Below are 21,410 nucleotides of genomic sequence, written 5' to 3' on the forward strand. Positions count from 1 at the left end.
TTTTACAGATTTGCAATACAATAGCCCCTTTTTGAATAATGGCCATTATTTAAGGGGGGTCAGTTACCTTTTTTGAGATGTTTATTGCAGATCTAAGGGCTCAAATGGTCCTTGAAAAATTTGGCTTATTTCTAAAACTGGGGCCAAGTGAAATTTGATGGGTCACCTTGCAATTGTCGATACATTTTGATTGAATGAATAGAATATTGAATATAGAATCCTAAAAACTTATTACATATTAAAAACATTTTTATAAAAGTCTATCTAAACTGATGAACATGTTCAGTAATCTATCTAAACTATTTAGGTGTTGTGGTTGCAATATAATTACAAAGTGAAAACTGGAACAATAGATGTATACATCTAGCTCTTTCACAGTGATAAGGCAGAGAAAAAAGATCTGTTTGTTTGTCTGATGAACACTGTATGACAATAAAAATGCAGTATATCCAATATTTCATAGACCAGAATCATGTGAGAGTAATTTAAATCAACACTACAACCAGGGACAGACTTAGGTTTCAGTTTTCTACTTGCCCTCCGGGCCAGTGAAACGGCAAATCTACTGGCCCTGCAATAAATTTACTGGCCCAACTTTTTCAATATGTTCTACGCCAAACAGTGCAAATAAAGATATATAATATGTTCCCATGCTGGTAAACAGGGGCAGGTGGTGAACACCCCCTCGCCAAATGCCCCAAAAAGTCCCCTATTTTGACCCAACAAGTCCCATTCACGAGCGTAGCAAGCGAAAAAATAGAGATTTTCAGTCCTTGTCGGTCAAAAAAGGTCCTAATTTTGAACATAAGTCCACTTTTTAAAAATCCTGGTTACGAACCTGCACGTTCCAATGCGACTAAGTTAGAGACTACCAGTTACCAAACTTGATACATGTTACTTGTGTGTTAACATTATTTTATTCTGTGCCACCATGGACCCTGGATCTTTTTCCAGGATCTATGGTGCCACTTTAATTCAAGCAAACCTGAACATTTTTAATTGTTTTGTACTGAGCGTATTCAATATAGAGAGACTATAGTCACTAACACTAGTTCAGTCAGTAGTCCTTCCTTATATTAATAAATCTATAGTTCCAAAAGTTCACAAAAGAAAAGGTTCAAGTATGCGCGGGTATTTGCGATATAGCTATGATCAGATAGAGCATGAAAGAGCTTGGAAATAGTATGTAGGCCTACATCGCCGTAAAAAGCGGCCGTATATTTCCAACTTGCTTGCAACACACGGATAAGAATAAATGGACAAAAAATCATTAAATAAAAATATAAATTACACACAGGTGACATGTGGAGCAGAAACTGTGTCCAATTGCGTCCATCGCTGATTATATCTTGCCTCATATGAGTTATATCAGGATCAAAAATCTAGTGGCCCGCCGGGCCAGTATTGTTGGAAGTTTACTGGCCAGAGGCAAAATCAACTGGCCCCGGGCCACTGCTTAAATCCGTTCCTGACTACAACACTACTTGTTTATTTTAAATAAACAAGTAGTGTTTAAGTTTAATTTAAATTACTCCCATTTTATTACCAATATGTATGAATCTGCAATTCAGAATCAAACTGTTTTTTTAAAATTTGGCCTTGTATTTTGACCACTACACCGTGACAAGTTTAAGATAGTTAATATTTGAATTACTCCTGCATAAATTCTATTACATTTCATTGGTCAACCATAGATCGTAGATCAACACATAACACACAAAATATAGACCAGACAGGTCAACTATATCACTCTTAACGTGGGTCAACTTTTCGGTGTAGTGGTAAAAGGCTAACAATTTCCACCGATTATGAGCAGATCAAACTATATAAAGTCATAGGTCTGTATGCACAAAACAAGTTAGACCGGTACCTGGTCTAACTATGGAGGTTAGAATTAGGGAGGGATCATGTTATTATTTCTTTCATCCTTTACTCCTAGCAAAGTCCAAAAGTTGAACTGCAGCCAATCTAAATTAAGCTGCATGTATTTGCCCTTAACATGATCTACAACAGGGCTCCGCAAATAGCGGCGCGCGCGCCACATGTGGCGCGCCGTGGCTTCCCGAGTGGCGCGCGGTGCCGTTTAGATTTAAAAATAAATAAATAAACAATGCGATTCCCATGTTATCCTTGTAAAGACAGGCTAAAATAGTACAAAATGTTGCACCAAATGGCATCATTTGCACCTCAAATTAAAAAAAATCAATAGCTTCACAGGGGGGAACCCCCCTCTTTTTTCATGTGGCGCTTCAACAAATCTATTTGAGGAAGCCTGATCTACAATAATATAGAATAAGGTATGTAAATACCAAAATGTTCATTCTCCTTAAGACTACATTGTAGTCTCCATGGATAGACCAGGTCTAAAGTTCGACCTGGTATAACTTGTTTTGTGCATACGGACCCTAATGTATGGGCAGCACAAGCTTCTTTGGGATGGTGAAAATTATTAAACACTTTATTTTGAATTGCAGTCAACCAATGAACTGTGCAGAATTTATGTCAAGTGCTATCAAAACTAAATATCAGACAGATTTATTAATTTCTCTTTATAGCTGACAATTCTATTTTGAGGTATAAGTGGTGATTGTTGCACTGATCAAGTATATATAATAAGGCCCGACCTGACTGCTCAAAAGGTACACTTCTAACTAGGATTATGTCAATAAATCAAGACATTTGTAGAATTATTTCAAAAAATTCATTATATTAAATTCATTTCATGATGACCTACCCATGTCACATGGTTCTTGCAGAAATACAATACATTGACATTGACATTAGACTATTCCATTTGAAATCCCCTGTGGAAGATTTAGCTAAAGTTATCCACAGAGGGAGTATAAGTTTTAAATAGAATAGACAATTTTGGTACCTTCCACTTGAAATACCCACTCCATTTGTGGAAGAGTATATGTAAAGGCATAATACAGGGGAGTATGGGTTTCAAAATGATTGACTCTGACCAATTACATTTGAAAAACATACTCCCCCTGTGGAAGATACTTCCAAAATCTTCCACAGGGGTAGTGTGGATTTTAAATGGAATAGCTCATTACAACAAATAAATAAAACAAAACTGCTTGGAAAAATCCTGAGGAGAATACAATCAATCACAGAACTAGACAAGGAGAATCTGGACTCCCTACACAGGCCTACTGACATCAGCTATTGGGTAAAATTTAAGAGTATTTGAGTCCTTACACATGGGAACAAACAAAAACAATTCTCAAATCGTATGATATAAAGGCAGGGACTGCCTTTTGAAAATTAGAAAAGAGCTGTAAAATGCTCTTTCAAGAAGGGCTTTAGAAGAGCTGTTTCCGCTTGTGGCCATTAAAGCATAAAGAATTTAACGAGTCATCTAGAGGAGCAATAAATCGCTCTTGCAAATGCTAAAATGTACTTAAGAAGAGCTGTAGAGGAGTGATTGCTTTCACTTCTCTCAAAAGGCAGTGCCTGTAAAGGGAGAGTCAGCCTATCTGCTGTGTTTTTCCAATTTAAATGATGGAAATTTGAAGGAAAACTTTGTGTCATTAAAATATAAACTTGACAAATATAGACTTTTCTTCTTGTGAGGTGCATGTAACAGTACACTTAACCTATGTCAAATTTATGTATATACAACAATTACAGATTAAAAATATCTAGTACTATCAATTAGAATATTTTACAATGATAAAACTATTTCTGGACATTCAATAAATACCACCCTAACCTTTATATACAAATAAATTACTTAGGAACAGCGTATATAGCTCAATATTCTGTGTGCACTTTGCTATTTGGTTATTCCACTTGAAATCCATACACTCCCTGTGGAAGACATGACCTTAATCTCCCACAAATTAAGGGAGTGTGAGTTTCAAATGGAGTCACCTATTTAGGTAACCCCATTTGAAATTCCCACTCCCTGTGTGGGAGATTAAGGTCATGTCTTTCATAGGGGGTGTATGGATTTCAACTAGAATAGCCTACTGTGACAGACAAATGATGTGATCAGATAAAATGAGACGTTTGCTGAGCAAAATAAAAATTCAATTTTCAATTTCATTATATTTGCCACTTTTGAAGCTTTATTTTGATGAAAACTCCATCTCAATTGGAGTTATGATTCCAGAGATAGTCATTTTAGTGTTGATCAATAAAATAATTACTGACTCGATCTCAAAATCAATATTAGCGACAAGAGACTCATTTAGCTTAATCGCACCACACTGTGCTATATTTTCTCTTGTAAAAGTAGAACAACGCCCTCAGCAAAGCTAATCTGAAAATCAGACGAGGAAAACAAAAATCACAGCTGAGATAAACCAGTGTTTGTTGCAAGGCAAACACACACACAAAATTTGGACTATATCGGCCCTTATTAAAAAGTTGATAAAAATTGTGATGTACTGTGATAAATCCACTTACAATTGCAAGTTATACTTAACTATTTTTCATCTTGGGGAGATAATGATGTCAATGCATTGGGGCAGCCCTTTCATGTGCACATCTATGTAGCGTCTTTAAATGTGCGTCAGTGCGTGTGCATATGCCAGCACCTTGAGTGAATGCTTGTGATTTGAAGCTGTGTCCAATGAAATGTGCACTCACATCACTGACCCGCCAAGATGAAAAACAGTATAATTTACGTTTGACATATTGGGCTAGTCCATTAAATTCACACACCCCAAGGTGGAAGATTTCACTGCCAGCTCAATTCCAGTCACACATTATGTTCAGTCCAGCTGTCAATTTTGGCTAGTTTTATGTGAAATTCCAGATCAAAATTATTGAAATTGGTCAAATCCAGTTGAATTTTGCACAATTTGGCCTCAAATTAGACCTAAAATTTTATTTGGAATTCTAAAATCTTGATCACTTCTGATGGATGAGAATAGTAGAATCTGGTATGTTGAATTTGGTTGGAATTTTAAATCTTCCAAAGTGGGGGTGTGGTTCTCAAATGTAACAGCCCATTTGAATACAGAGGCAAACAAAGTAACTTACAATGACAATAAAACCTTAGCCACAGCAAAATCACTTCTCAATATTTTGTTTGTAAAATAACTCATTACTGGTCTTTTGATCAGCTTGGTCTATACATGAAGAAAGTTAGAATCAATCCAGCAAGTCTCTCATCAGTCTGGGTAGATTCAAATTGGAGACAGCTCACATGACGTCACTCGCGATAGATCGCCTCATCCCATTAGTTGTTTTTGCCGGGATTCAGCTGTTCCATCACGTGCCATCCGACACAAAGGAGACACTTACTGTTGCACTCAATGGAGGAAATCACAAAACATGTCATGTAATAAATACCTCTTGGTGAAGTCCGATTTCTTATCGGGGGAATATAAGCTCCAAATAATTACAAAAGGAAAAGCAAATCGGCATTTTCTATGTGGAGAAAATTGACAGGAACTCAGCCCTCGAATTAAGGATCTAAGGGGCACGGCAACTTTTTTAGGGCAAGCTGATAATTGCCTTGGATTTTCACTGAAAAGGCAAGGCAGGTGGGCACCCACGGCAATATGCCGTCGGTGCCGTGGGTTAATTCGAGGGCTGCGTGGAACTGAAAGGCCTTGTAAAAACCAATAGGGATTTCGCGAGGGTGTTCCATTGACAGACATCAGAAATGGGTAAGTGCAATGGATGGAACAACCCAGACCAAGAGAATGGTGAAAAAGTCAGTCTCATATAGCAGTGTATTGTGGATGCTGTCAATATCATAACTGTGGCCAGCACTTGGTTGATACTGGCACAAATGAGATATTGACCAACAACTATGCTCCAGGACCATAACTAGATGACATATCTCACAGACAGAGCAGCTATAATGAAATTGATACTTCAATATATCTGAACCTTATCTATCTTACAAAATATATGTGACACAATCTAGTCCATGGGAGGCCACAGCAGCTGATAGGTGTATCCCATCATGCTCTGTGATACCATAGTAGAACCGCACATGCCATAGAAAGTGTACACAAAATCTCTAACTTCAACTTTCAATTACTCACTTATATCAGAGGAGCTTTTGTTTGAAAAAATATGCTCTCTAAAGTATTGTGAAACTATCCATAGCTCAATAATAAGCGGGTCTTACTTATGTTTTGTATGTATTTGCTGTGGAGCAAGCAGATAGACTGCAATGCATGATGGGATACTCCCTTCAGCTGCTGTGATGGGAGGCAAAGAAAACAAATTTGAAATTGAGATAAAGCCAAAAACAATAAAATACAGAAGAAAATAGACATTACAAAACTTTAGAACAAAGTATGCTAGACCTTTGGAGTTTTCAGTATATGATAGCCTAATGTTTTGTATAAGGTAATAATCATAGTAATTCAATTTTCAAAATGCCTCCTTCATACCCCATAGAGCAGATCGTGTCACATATATAAAGACAGAAAATTCCACTGTGCTGAGCCTCAAACCATTAACCAAGGCACTATGTATCTATATCTTGTCATGTACAATCACTATCACTGGTTATTTGTACCTATACCACTCCACCCTAGCAGTTCAAGGCATCACAATGGAATTTTACCCCTTATACTTTTCAATACAAGAAAGAAAATAAAGGCTGACTTATAATAATGAATAGCGCCAGCGTGGTCCAAGAGCATGGCGTAGGCCAAAATCTCACATAATTGTTGGTCCAAGAGTATGGCTGTGGGCCAAAATCTCACATAATTGTTGATGCTAGGATACACAGGGTTTCTTGGGTCATCAATCACCTGTCTGATACAGCATTATCAGTTTCTATAATCCCCATTGCATCTGCTTGTAGAAGGCACCTTCCTTGTACATAGAACTTGGCTCCCTGCAGAAGCACTTCAGCTTTCAGCACTGTGAAAATCTACACAAAAAAAGAAGTTAAACAAATTAATACTCTGTGTGCTGGGCATATAGGCTTCAACATAAAAAGTTTCAAAATTTTGAGCTATTTCAAGATTCACTGAATCAATACTAGGCTTGTTTGTACTCATTTTAAAGCATTTTTCATGCTGATTCCAAATACAGTCATGAAAATTTACAATTCTGAAATTTTTGAATTTTCAAAGAAAACTAGTCATCTGCAGTCGACACCTGCATGGAGAGGGGTAAAGGTGTGTGGTTTGATTTTGTCACATGTTTTCTACATTACATTCATGTCCATCACCTAAATGTAGAAGCTTTGAGTTCATCATTGCTAATGGTTTGGATATTAAAGCAAAAATGTGTCAAAAATAACAGTAATATGCTCTTGTGGTGATCCACCACATCGTTTTCATTTTGTGGTTGGTATTGGTTGGGTGTGTGCACCTTAGCTGCAAGTGTGGTGGGCCTTATGGGTTTATGCCTATGCCTAGCACACTATAAATCACTGCATTTTGAAAAACAAATTAGATTTAAAACTTTACATACAGTTTTCTTGATCAGGACTGTAGTATTCCATCATCTGGCTGATGAAAAGAGCAGACCTTAGCTCTTGAAATGTCCCATACAGTGTTTCAAAAGAAGAAATGTTTGATTTAATTACATACAGTAACCCTGACAGAAAAACCCATCAATCAATTTACTTACCTGTCTTGCTTGTGACATATAGCAGTATACCCAAATTGCACCTTCAATTTCCTAATGAGAGATGGAAGAAAGGAAAGTATGAGTACTAATATTTTTTAATTATTTTTTAGCCATCAATTTTATTGTCAAGCTCCCAGCAAACACAAGGATATTTTAAAACATTTTTAAAGAAGTTTTGCCAAAAAAATTACAAATGTTTTAATAACACATTCAAATCTTGGGTTATAGCATAAAAAGGTTTTAAAACATTTAGTATCAAATGCTGCAAATATATAGTTAAATGTAAAATGATTCCGGCCCTGGTCAAGGATGAAATCATTCTTCCTCGGCCTCATCACGGCAAAATATACATTATATACTTGCAATGATTGAGATACATGTAGATAATAATACAACTTTTAAATGTGGATACAGCAATCCCAGGTGGTGCCTGCCTTGCTGGGGGGGGGGGTATTGGACTGGCATGGCAAGTGGTAGGGTATATGTGGCACAAATTCCCTACTGGACTTTGCCCCAAATCAAAATAAGAAATTGGCAAAATTCCCAGTTTTTGGAATCCTATCAGCCTTTTGCAGGTAGACCTGATACGTCATCATTTGAGGCCACGTATATGTGCACATCGCTTAGTGAACATCGTTACTGCGCATTTGAAGGCCATGAAGTACGCATGTAATGATGTGTGCATTGGCGTGACGACATCACAGGTCTACCCACAGATTTATCGAAAAGGTGAATTGGTAACATCTATTTAGAGGTTAATAACTGCACATCGGTTATTTGGAGGGCATTGTGAAAAATCTAAACATTTTGCCTTTGGAACCGAGGGATATTCCGAGGTCCAAAGCAAAATGTTTAGATTTTTCACAATGCCCGACATATAACCGATGCAAAGTTATTAACCTCATTCATAACCGTCACTTTGATCTTCTAACTTTACAAAATAACACAAAATTTTCCTCAAAAGTTTGTAAAAATAAACAATTTTTACATCTTCCCTTTCCCAAAATCGATCAGGCTAAAACAAAACGACCAATAACAAAAGTGCGTATCAAAATCTGTGCAAATATGGTAGCGCGCAATCCAAATCTGACAGACAGCGCAGCAAGCAGTTCGTTGGACGATTGTCTGGCGCGCACGAGAAGTCAATTGTGTGCGACATTGGAACAATTTTGCGGTCAATTGTGAGATATTAATGACCTCGATTTGCGTTTGCGTTTTCACAAATAATAAAATATGATTGGATCGCACGCATCGCGTTTATTAATGAGGTTATGAATATACAGAATTCACTCTCCATTTGACATCTAGATTTGAATAAATGAACCATGAGATTGAGATTTTAGCTAAAATCTGATTGCAAAGGGGAGAAAGAACCACAAAGAAAAGCTCTTACTGTTTACCTTTAATTTACAGTTGCATTGAGGAAGACCTCCTTTCTTTGAAAGACGACATAATTTCACCCACATCTGATCTAGAGGTTTTGTTGACGTGTCATCTGGTGATAAAGAAAGCAAGTTCAGGTCAAATTGAAGCTGAGATTTGTTTACAAGATTGTTTCACTGAAGTGATTATTCATGCATTTATCTACAATTCATGTAATGAAATTATATTTAGAAACATCACCTCGCCTAAGGTAAATGTAGTTTGGGCTAAATAACATTTAACCTTAATCTCCCACACAGGGGTGTAATCAAATGGAGTCACCCATTCAGTAACCCCATTTGAAATTCACACTCCCTGTGTCTAAGGACATATCATGTCTTCCATAGGGGGTGTATGGATTTCAATCGGAATAGCCCATTGGAAGATACTGGATGCTGTGAGACTATCACCGTCGTTTTTATCTTTTCAGTTTCTGTTTCGTATCCGTTTTGGTTAAGTCATTGTTATTTTGAAGTGGTAGCCTCCCAGGTGTGACCAATTTTTTATTCAAGCCTTTTGTTAGTTACAAATAATTTCAGTTTTCGTTTTGGTAAGTTATGTTAATTTCTGACATGAAACCTTGTGATGAGAGGGTTGGTGCTAATCTAGTAGGAGGAAGTAAAATAGGGAGCTAGACATTGATACGAGGGAAGGGCGACACTGTGGCCCTGCACAGGTGCATTGAGGTGCAACAGGCTCATAAGCGGACCTTTTGTGATTTAAGGGCTTATTTTCATTGTTTTTACAGAAAAAAGTGGACTTTTTCATTCGGATTGGCATTTTGTCATAAATGTGGATCAATTTAACAATGTCAAAGACCAGAGGGCACTAGACCATTAAAAACACCGGTGCTAACACCGGTGTTCCATAATCTTGTCTCTCCCGCCTTTATTGACATAGGCATCCAGCTCTATTGAAATAAGCTGATTGGTACTTCAAAGTTGACAATGAAGTCAGATTACAGTAAACTTACTTAATCCCTTGCGTTTTCATATCTGAACAATAGACTTACGGAAACTGAAAAGATAAAACGACCCTCAGTATCCATTTGCCTCCACTGAGGCACTATTTACACACTTTTCTGACGATTTCTAAATGTGACAATCATGACCTGAATCTGATCCAATCAAACCAAAGTTGGCAAAACAATAAAAGACAACAAAATTAATGTATAAACATTTCATAACTTTGGAACTAAAATGATTTAACATAAAAAAATATTTTAACATCAATCAGTAATCTTAAAATGTAGGTACTGAGCAAGTCAATAATTGGTAATAACAAAATTTAAAAATGTCTGACTTTGCTCTGATCACATCCAAATTGGTATACCCATATTCTGTCGGTCGGACATCCGGGCTATCTATAGTCTCGGGCCCAAACTGCATGTGGCTCACGGTTTGTTGTGAACAGAAACCGGCTGTGAAGGAGGCTACATAGCGATGTTGCTGGAGTGGCATTCAATTTCGGAAAACACGACACTCGACCATGGAATTTAATTTTAAGTTTGTCAGTATATAAACGGTAAATCAAGTAAGTTTCTTTCACTCTGAAGACTTAGAAACGGTTGTTTGATTCCACTGACTATTTGCGATCGAAATTTACATAACACCAATGACAGAAATCATCAACAAAAATCGAATTAGGGACTTGTTTTCACTCGAACATCATCAACCGGAAGTGACGTGACACGGACCGACAGAATAGTTTGTCAACAATGTTTATGAATCATGAGCTTCATAGGCCAACTGAAAATTTGATATATTGTAAGCACTAAGGGCCCATACCTAAATACCAGTGTGCAGCTTTCCCTAGCTTGGCTGAGGAATCCTCATTCAATGGGAGCTTAAGCATGTGGCTGCAGTAAGCTGAAGCTTGGCTGAGGAAGGCTGCACACTGGTATAAAATAGGTACATGTATCATATGAGCCCTAAGAAGTCAACAAAACCTACCTCTTTGCATGGACCATTACGATTAAAATTACTTATTTCTGCTTGTTGATCATGACAGAAAATCTCTGGTTATGCAAGTCCTTTTTTACCCTCCCCACTTACCTAATTTGATGACCCATCGCCCCCTGGCATGGATGCTCACATTCTTTGGTATCCTAGGATTTTGGCTTTCCATTTCAGAGCTACATCGTTTATTGCTTGATGCACACCAAGTCTGTAAGTAAACATAAAAACAACTAGACTTAGCTGTGGTCTAAGACCACGAACACAGCCGTGTTGTGACCCCTTAATGACCTTTGACCCCAAAATCTACGAAAACCCCCATAGGCATTAGCTTATGTCAATGCATGTGTGCTCATAGTATCACTCTGCCATGTTATTTGTGACAGAAGGGACATTTTGAATGTTTTTTGTCTTGGACCGGAAGTGGCCCCTTAATGACCTTTGACTCAAAATAAAAACATACCATGTGTAAACTGGGTAACATCAATTCATGTGTGAATATACCATCACTGTGCTATGTTTTTCTTAGTTAATAAATTTTTGTGAAGGTATGTGGTTTTATACCGGAAGTGACCCCTTAATTAATGACCTTTGACCTCAAATCTGTGTATGATTTATAGACACTGGGGGTAATAACAATGCATGTGTGCAAGTGGCGTTTCGTTTACTGTCCTGCGAAATTTTGGGAGAAGTAGCATTTTGAGTTGAAAATAGTGGCAAATGGTGGTCATAGACCACAAACCTAGATGGGGCGTGTTGGTGTTTTGGAGGTATAATAATAATAATAATAATAATAATACCAGCACTTATATAGCGCTATTACAAATTCAAGGAATATGAACATAGCACTTTACACAAAAAGAAAAGAGGAAAACAACAACAAAAAATCTTATGAGGTGAACAAATGAGTCTTAAGATGGCTCTTGAAACTGCTGACAGTGGGACATGACCGTATGGATGATGGCAAGTTGTTCCAAAGTTTGGGACCAGCAATGCTGAAAGCCCCACCACCAACCACCCGGTGATTCCGAGGGATGGCAAGACGTGTGGTGTCTGCAGCAGATCGTAGACCTGGTCTACCTGATTCATATATGGTAATGCAGTCTGTGAGGTATGAAGGAGCCTGATCATTAAGTGACTTGAAAATGTACAAAAGTGTCTTGAAGGCGATTCTATCTTTAACTGGGAGCCAATGAAGACTAGCGAGAAGAGGAGTTGTAGAATGGCGGCGAGCAACTTGGAAGATTATGCGAGCAGCCCTGTTCTGCAATCTCTGAAGGCGGGTGATGTTGCTAGAGTTGCATCCAATTAAGAGTGAGTTGGCATAGTCTAATCTGGACAGAACAAGGGCTCGCATGGCATGGCTGGTTGTGTCCCTGTTGATGAATCTTCTTATACTGAGATATGTTCCAAAGAGAGAAATTTATACAGCGACATAATGATGTGATATGAGATGACATGTTCATGGTAGAGTCAAAAATAACACCCAGGTTTCTTACTGTGTTAGAGGAACGAATGATGTCAGATCCAATGTGGTATCTGACCCTTTCAAAATGTTCCAAAATGTTCCCCTTGTCATGAGGCTTGTTGTCACCAAATTTGAGTCCTGCAACCCTTACAGATGTCCAGATAATGCATTTCTAAAATTTGACCTCTGCATGACCTTTGATCTGACCCTACAATATGTTCCCTGTTCATTAGATTGTACTGCATATTTCGGTTTAATCTTCACTAAGCGTGTTTATGGCTGAAAAGGTCACAGTGAATTTGCCGTGAACAAAACTGCACTATGCACGGTGTAAATCGCCTCAAAATGACCTTTTACATGGTAAACAATTCAGGATGACCCTCTTTGAATATTGGCATGAAGACATTTAACGTAAAAAATGGAAAGATGAGTTTAAACAATCTGATCACCCCCTTCCCAATTACCCATTAGGTTTAAACTGTGTCGCAAAATCATCTTGAGGGATTCAAGTACACATCCCCGAGGGCACGTATTATATCCTATAAATGACATGCCTTTCATCACACAAAACTATAAACATGGTACATAAAATGCCTTGTGTGTCGCCGAAAATCCGCACAATTGAAATCATTGTAAACATAACTGCTAGCGGTTGTTCTTTGTGGAACGTGTGTGTAGTGTAAGGGTTTATCCAATGGTATTTAAAAGATATGATGTCATGTCATTCAGGCGTGGGAAAGTGAATCAACATTCACATGCATGATTTATAAGTTTTAGCTGTGAAGAGCACAGTGAAGAGGCGGTGATAAGGAGTCCCGGTGAAAGAGTTAATCACTGTAACCTTCCGAGTCCAAATTGTGTAACCCGTAAAATAGTTCTTTTAAAAAGAAGACATTGACCTAAACTTTTTACAATTCATACGGATCTAAGAATTATTTACTTGATGCAACATAAACAAGCGCTTTAATGATAAAAGCTAGCAACAAAACGAAAGGCCAATATACATTATAGGTATTGATCGATACTATCGAAAGAACCTTTGAAGAAGTATTTTGAAGGTATTCGGTCAGACATCGAAAGTGACCCCTTAATGACCTTTGACCCACCCGAAAAAAATACCATGTGTACACTAGGTAACATCAAGTCATGTGTGAATATACCATCAGTGTGCTATGTTTTTCTTGGCTGATAAAATTTTTTGAAGGTATTTCGTTTTATACCGGAAGTGACCCCTTAATAAACCTTTGACCCCAAATAAAAAAATACCACATATACATTGGGTAAACACAATTCATGTGTGAACATACCATCACTCTCCTATGTTTTTCTTGGCTTATAAATTTTTTTGAAGGAATTAGGTTTTATACCGGAAGTGTCCCCTATGACCTTTGACCTCAAATCTGTGTATGATTTATAGACACTGGGTAATAACAATGCATGTGTGCAAGTGGCGTTACTGTCCTGCGAAATTTGTGGGAGAAGTAGCATTTTGAATTGAAATCATGTTTTTGACCCCTGTGACCCCTACGCGACCTTTGACCCCACAAATTTCATGTGACAGGTAGGGGCATGGTCAATGATAGTTGTGACCAAGTTGGGTCAAAATCGGTGCAAGCATGTGAGTGCTAGAGCAAATGTAAAGGTCGACAGAAAGTTTTCGTACGATACAAGACACAGCCGCGGCACGGCTGTGTAACAACCTCCTGATTTATATATAATGGCAGTGATGCCAACCAGGGATTTCTTTAAGCAGTTTGCTGAATTATTTAATGTTTTTGTAAAGGGGTATAACGCATTGCCCAAAGGGTAATTTTATTTTATTTTGGAAGACTTTTTTTTAACAATGTGTGTATCAATTTCACTGAATTGTTGACTCGATTTTTTTCCGCTAGGTTAGCACAAGTTTGGATGAGCCTGTTCGATGTGCCAAAAAAATCAAATGGGTTGATCGTTCAAAATTGTTTGGTATGGGTATAAATTCAGCTTAAAACTCACGCTGAAATGACGAACTGTGAATTTAGGAATGATGACTTCTGGTTCACTTCCCGGTTTTCGATAAGACTTTCGCCAACTACCTTGTGCACCTTGGTAAAGCTTACTACAAAAGATAGCATGGAAATATCAGCATTTTTGAAACATCTTGGTTGAAAAAAAAATGGTGGGGGAGTTTAATTGAAGGACGGGGGGCGACTCTTCAAGGATATACGGTATGCAAAATATGATACTCACCACTTTATTCTTTGCATTAGACGATTTCCTGTCATTGTTATTATTACTATAGCTGTTGATCATTCTCTGAACTAATGGTGATAATTGGCTATTTGATGATGATTTGTGCTGCCTCATAAGCTTTGTTACAAGGCAGCTTTTCTGTCCAACAGGTGTCCATGGTTTCTTAAATTGAGGAAACTGTAGAAAAAAAATTGAAACAGATTTTTTAAAAAATCCCATAAAATTAATATGTTTCCACCATAATAGTACATGTATCTATAGTCCTAAGCTTCATTTAGTTGTTTCTTTCTAAAAGAAGAACATCACAAAAATTCATTAAATTTAAAATTTAGCTTTTGGCATAAAATTAATATATGGGCCGCTTCAACTCTCTTGACATCAATATTAGATGCAACAAGTATTCGTTCTAATTCATTTTTATCTTCTAACAAATGCTTTTTGATGAATAATCAATTATTTTAAGACAATTATTAAAAACCCCAACAATAATGTTGAATATCTGGTGGAAATATATCATATTTGTTACCCGCTCTGACGAAACCTGCCATAAGTCGCACTCAGTGACAGTCATTTCGATATACGGCGAGTCAAAGTTGGGAAAGGGGTGAAAACCTTGCATATTTCAGTTTTTATTATTTTTTGATTCCTTGATATGTTTACTTTAACCTACATTGTACCATTGAAAACAAAATATTCTTTTACGTCTAAAGCACCCAAGTCTAGCTAGCATTTTCTGAGTCAAACCAAGTCCTTAAAGTGTCATTTTACAATTTTAAAGCCATTTTTTTTGAATTTGCCTTTTCTTTATGTGTTGCTTCCCCCTTCCCGTTGAAAGACCGTAGAATGAGGACCACATGTCCCAGAAACATAATTCTGGTATCAAATGAAAGCTGAAGACCTATACTAAATGATGACATCAAAAACTCAATTTTCAAAATTAGTGACTTATGTCTGGTTTTGTGGAAGCGGGTCAACAAACATTCGTAATGACTGCGAGCTTACGATTTCCAAACGTACGTATCATACTATCGTACGCCCGTGAATCTATCAAAATCCTGTCACATGAGAGTGAATTTGAATAGATGCATGGGCGTATGATACGTACGTTTAGAAATCGAAAGCTCTCTAAAGATATAGCTCCCTTTGGTTTCTGTTAGAGTGTGGTACCCAGTATTTTTTCTCCCTAGATAACATAGTTACATGGTCTGTATAGCCAGGGTCTTAGGCAGGATTTGAAGGTTTGGGTGTGTAAGTTAAAAAAACTGGGTGTGTAAATTTAAGATTTGTGTACAAAGTATAGGCCATGTGGGCAAAAACTGGGTGTGTATTTACAATTTAGGTGTGTAAAACACTCCCTGCACTGCTGGCTGCCTAATAAGCCCTTGTCTGTAGCACAGACTAGTATGGCTCTGTACGAATGACCGTCGGTTTAACAATCATCCAAAAGACGTTGTAATCTCATGGTTCATTTACCCAAGAATTCCCCGAGTCAATAAGCCCAATCGGCATTGGAAGTTTGCAATGCATTGTGGGACAGTTTTTGCAGTTTTGGGACACTTTGCCTTCTGACCTATTGGGAAAATTCAGAACAAGGCGGTTCTCGAACCACGAGTCTCGCCTGCTTTCGCGACCACCTGCTTTTGCGATTACTTTTGGTAGAGGTAAATGAATTTGGCGGTTATCGGCTGGGCACGATTATCTGGCTGATGGTGACTGTACCCACCAAGTTTCATGCCGGTACAACAGTTTGTACTAAATTTGACCTCAGATGACCCCTGGTGACCTTGAAATGACCTTCCAAAATTTGGCTTTAAATGTTGACTGTACCCACCAAGTTTCATGCCCGTACAACAGTTTTTACTAAATTTGACCTCAGATGACCCCTGATGACCTTGAAATGACCTTCCAAAAATTTGGCTTGAAATGTCGACTGTACCCACCAAGTTTCATGCCCGTACAACAGTTTTTACTAATTTGACCTCAGATGACCCCTGGTGACCTCAAAATGACCTTCCAAAAATTTGGCATTAAATGTTGACTGTACCCACCAAGTTTCATGCCCGTACAACAGTTTTACTAATTTGACCTCAGATGACCCCTGGTGACCTTGAAATGACCTTCCAAAAATTTGGCTTTAAATGTTGACTGTACCCACCAAGTTTCATGCCCATACAACAGTTTTACTAATTTGACCTCAGATGACCCCTGGTGACCTTGAAATGACCTTCCAAACATTTGGCTTTAAATGTTGACTGTACCAACCAAGTTTCATGCCTATCGACAGTTTTACTCATTTGACCTCAGATGACCCCTACATGACCTCAGTGACCTTGACCCACTAACCAATACAAACCGGTTCTGTCTCGGGTCAAGATGCACCCACCCACCAAGTTTGAGGAACGTGCGACTCCTAGTCTCCGAGAAAATAGGCGGAAGGCAAACTTTAACCAAAACTTTAACCAAATTTGTCACATACACACACACGCCCCTACACACGGAAAAGTGATTATATAGTCTCCTGCCTTATCAGGCGAGACAAAAATTGTTTTTTGTGAGTACAAAATATAATCTAAAATGTTTTACAAGGATGAAAACACACCCAAAAACATTATTATTGAATACATTAATTATTTAAATATTTTTAATGATAGCATTATGACAATAATAAATTAATTAATAATAATTACAGCAATTTCCCCGAAATGTCAGAGGTCAAAGTGTCCCAAAATAACCGGAAGTTACAATGGCGATTGGACTTATACCCTCATACTTCCATACTCACTTGTTGCATCAAAGGTATTTTATGCATTGCATCTTCTTCTGACTTCAGCGTAGAGCTTTCATTTAGTCCAATGCTCCTCATCAATTTGTGGCTTAAGTCTTCCATTATGTGTGCACATAATACATCATGGTTGGAGGAACAAGAGCATAGTTACATTGTATTATGTCCTGAAGAGAGGGAAAGTGATTTAAAATAATGGTTAACATGGGGTACCGGTAGTACATGTACAATATTCTCTTTGAAAATGTGTAATCTTAATAATAATAATGATGACAATGATGATGATGAATGGTTCTTATAAGGCGCAAAATCTTCCAAGGAACTCAAAGTGCGCAAATGACAAACAAACAACATGTGCATATTTTGGGGGTAGCTTTGGGGTGCGAGCCCCCCAGGTAAAAGCAGGGGGCGGCAAAAAAACGAAGGGGCGGCGGAAGAAGAAGAGGCGCCAAAAAGAATTACTAAAGAAAAAAGGGCAGAAAATTTTTGAAAGAAAAGGTATAAAAAATGATATTATACATCAAAATGTGTTGCTTTTAGGGCGCTGGTGCCTATAATCCATTTTTTTTTTTCTCTCTTCACTTTTTCAAACCACCGAAAAAAAAAAAAATTGGGTCAACCTTTTTGGGCTGTTGATGAAGGGGCGGCAAAATTTAACTTTCTTCAGCCCCCGGGGTAGGAGCGGCCACGGTACGCCACTGAACAAACAAAGCAATTAGTTCTGTGAATCAGGAAAAGCTTGGCAAAAGAAATGTGTTTTAAGCTGGCGTTTCAATTGCGAAAGTTTGGGGATATTACAATTAAAGGTTGTTTGGAAGCGAGTTCCAAACAGCTGGAGCAGCAAGATGAAATGCGCATTCACCAATTGCTCAGGAGATCATGCTGCATCAAGAGAAATTTGAAACATCACCCTTTTTAAAAGGCTGTTTAACCTACCCCTACTCTAAAAAGGCTTAGGAATACAGTACGGAAACGCTTTAATATGCAAATTTTCCTGCTCGCTGCGCTCGCAACATATATCTACATTGTAGACCATTTAAGGTTTGCAAATTGGGATCCAAAAAATTTGGCATGTGTAAGGGGGGGCAAAGATTTTTTTGGCAGGCCGAGAGGGGGAGCAAGCGAATTTTGGCAGGCCGAGAGGGGGGGCAAGTGATTTTTGGCGGGCCGTTTTACCCCCGGGGGGAGGGGCTCATAATTATTGCACAGCCCCGGGGTCACTCCCATTGTGGCCTGTACACCATCCGCGATAATGAAAACGCGTAAAAGGGTAGTTTTTCGTGGGTAAGCACGATGCTGAACGCTTAGCGTTTAGGGTGTCAAAAACATGAAATATTGGAAAAAGGGTAGCAAAATTGCAATTGCTAATACGCTGAAATGAAATTTAGGGTATGAAATTTGATGCAAGGAATAAAATCCCTGTTTAGGGTATTGTTTTAGCCAAGGAGTAAATCCGTGTTTAGGGTGCTTTTCAAAAGTTGATTATCGCGGATGGTGTACAGGGCACAATGGGAGTGACCCCCCTGGGACAGTCCCTATATAGTTGAAGAGAACGCCAAATATGGATCAGGAGTATTACATAATAATACCCTGCTATGACAATTTAGCTGCACTAGGTTAATCGTATAATCTCCTTATGTGGTTAGCATGGCTGGGCCAGGAAATCCACAAGGTCAGCCAATGTATGTACATGTATTCGGTACATGTGCCATACCTTTTACTATGGGTGATAAATTTCTGGTTTGTTTTATTTCAAAACGCAACAGTCGATATTCTAAAGCTTGGTCCAAATCCAAGAGAAGAACCAACTCTAGTAATTTATGTGGTTTCAAATTATATCGGCCGTTGCCTTTTTGATAGAAATGGTGTTTGTTGATGTGCACAGTTTCCCATTAGATCATAACCACACCACTCCACGCCATACATAAATTCTCCCAGTCACATTTCCCAAATATGAAATTTTTAAAAAGTAAATTTTAATTTCACTTCTTTTAAAGTTTGGCAGAGGCAGGGTTCGAACTCACGGCCCAGCGCCCTTGGCTATCGACCAGCGCCTTAGACCGCTTTCGACCACGAAGGACTTGATAGTGTCATCGTGAAAATTTAAAACATATAATATTAATAAATCGCAACTTCATTACTACATCATATTTTGGAATTTTATCTGCTTAAAACATTAATGTGTATTTATAATAAAGCTACCATTATTTATATTGTTGAATTCTCAAGCGCATAAGAGATAATTAATACGAGGGTCCTATGAATAGGTCTACATACACAATACATAAAATCGATTTTGATATCGGCCACGTGCTCTGCTGTGCATGTGCTTTCCGTAGTGGCGGAAGTTGTATTACGAAGTGCATCCGAACTCCATTTTGAAGCAAATGCTTTTGACAAGGCATTGGATTGTTCCAGTTTGCATCCTAAATCCACATTAGACCCCTTATTTTCTTTACGAAATCAAAAGATTAGATTATCATAACAACAAAACGGTAATCTTTTGTCGGGTCTAATGTGAAAATTACATTAAAAAAATACAGTTTTTACAAAATTATTTTTCACTTAATTCCAAAAAAAAAATGGCGTATATAAGATTGAAATAAATTCTCTACCTTCTATACTAGATCAATTGTGACGCAAGTTGTTATCAAAAATTGTTGTGATAGATGTACAGTTAATATTCATATATTCCATTACCTATCTGATGGTACAGTTTTACACAGAAAATATTTATTTGAAAAACCTGCCACTCGGCTTTTTCCGGAAAGGTCACAGGGTCGCCGTGACCTGTGCAATAATTGCAATTAAAATTTTTCTTATTCTAACAGCAAGCGTTTCTAGAATGTATTATGGCGAAATGTGGTGTAGATCATAACATGCGTTGTACATTAAAGGTCAAAGGTCTTTTAATCCATATTTGGCGTTGTTCTGGGACTGATGTTGAATGAGTCTATGGAAACAGAGAAATAATTCTGCCTAATTACAGAGGTGTGAATCCCGGCCTTCCCGGGTCAATTGATTCAAATCGCTGAGCTGATACAAAAACGATGTCGCTTTTGCAAGTTGAAGAAATCCATGAATCTTAACTTCAGAGCGACCTCGCTTGCCACATGAATGTATGAGCAATGGCAATCATTTCCTACAAACTTAATCTACATGTAGTATTATTTTGTCAATTAAACTACCTTTCTCGATTATCATTATTTACTTTCAGTGATGAATTACAATTCAAAAGCAGTATGTGCAGTCATGCAGTACACATTGTAACTTATAATATATTTAATAAGCTTACAATAACATTATTCATTAACACACTTCATAATTCCCATGAACATGATGAATACATCATCATGATCATACATCCATCCATCCATGCACATGTGCATGCATGACATCATGTCATGTATTAGTGCCGTACTATTACGCTGACTTTCGTATTCGGCGAGGAGGACGATTTCGACCTCCTGGTTTGTTAACAAACAGAGAGGTAGACGCAAGACCGTTCCGCTTGTCCAAACACTCAATATCAGAAGGATGGTCCACAATAGCGTGAATGCCGTGATTCACGTAACATGAATAGGGATTAAAAAGCTGTCACGTAGAACCATGTGCTTCTATTGTCCAATTTGCCATCAAGATTTCATATGAATACAGTTCAGACCCAGTACAGTATCATGTCAGAAATTAATATTTTGTTCAGGGTCTGATTATTCGGACTAGTCATGTATATATCATGTACCATGATACCATCAGTGACAGACCATGCCATGGTACTAATTATATGTACCCATATCATGTAAAATATGGGTTTCTTTTATACAATACATGCATCTACAATAGCTATATTTTTATAGGATTTACTTGAAAAAAATACGACACGCGGGAAATCGGAATACTTACAACAAGAAAATTTATCTTAATTTGGCGGTTCTAAGCTGTTCGTCCATTTTTCCCCGGGATATTTTTTGAACTTCGATTGACCCGTTAT

The 21,410-nt window shown here is 37.8% G+C and overlaps 1 protein-coding gene across 1 annotated transcript; it reads right to left on the bottom strand.

The window, feature by feature from the left end:
• Nucleotides 1-2,807: 2,807 nt before the first annotated feature.
• On the bottom strand, nucleotides 2,808-21,403 carry LOC140164299 (uncharacterized). The gene is made up of 7 exons (XM_072187571.1): nucleotides 21,323-21,403; nucleotides 17,420-17,586; nucleotides 14,635-14,814; nucleotides 11,037-11,148; nucleotides 8,961-9,055; nucleotides 7,561-7,611; nucleotides 2,808-6,853 (listed from the first exon to the last, which is right to left on the bottom strand). Exons 2-7 carry the CDS (start codon nucleotides 17,522-17,524, stop codon nucleotides 6,728-6,730), a joined length of 669 nt encoding a protein of 222 aa, XP_072043672.1. The 5' UTR covers nucleotides 17,525-17,586; nucleotides 21,323-21,403; the 3' UTR covers nucleotides 2,808-6,727.
• Nucleotides 21,404-21,410: the final 7 nt, after the last annotated feature.

Source organism: Amphiura filiformis, chromosome 11, assembly GCF_039555335.1.
Source record: "Amphiura filiformis chromosome 11, Afil_fr2py, whole genome shotgun sequence".
NCBI classification, from domain to species: domain Eukaryota; kingdom Metazoa; phylum Echinodermata; class Ophiuroidea; order Amphilepidida; family Amphiuridae; genus Amphiura; species Amphiura filiformis.

Coding starts and splice junctions, on each gene's coding strand:
- LOC140164299 (XM_072187571.1), bottom strand. CDS start 17,524: ATGGAAGACTTAAGCCACAAATTGATGAGGAGCATTGGACTAAATGAA. Junction 14,815..17,419: donor AAATACCTTTGATGCAACAA/GTGAGTATGGAA, acceptor TTTTTTCTACAG/TTTCCTCAATTTAAGAAACC. Junction 9,056..11,036: donor GCGATGGGTCATCAAATTAG/GTAAGTGGGGAG, acceptor CTTTATCACCAG/ATGACACGTCAACAAAACCT.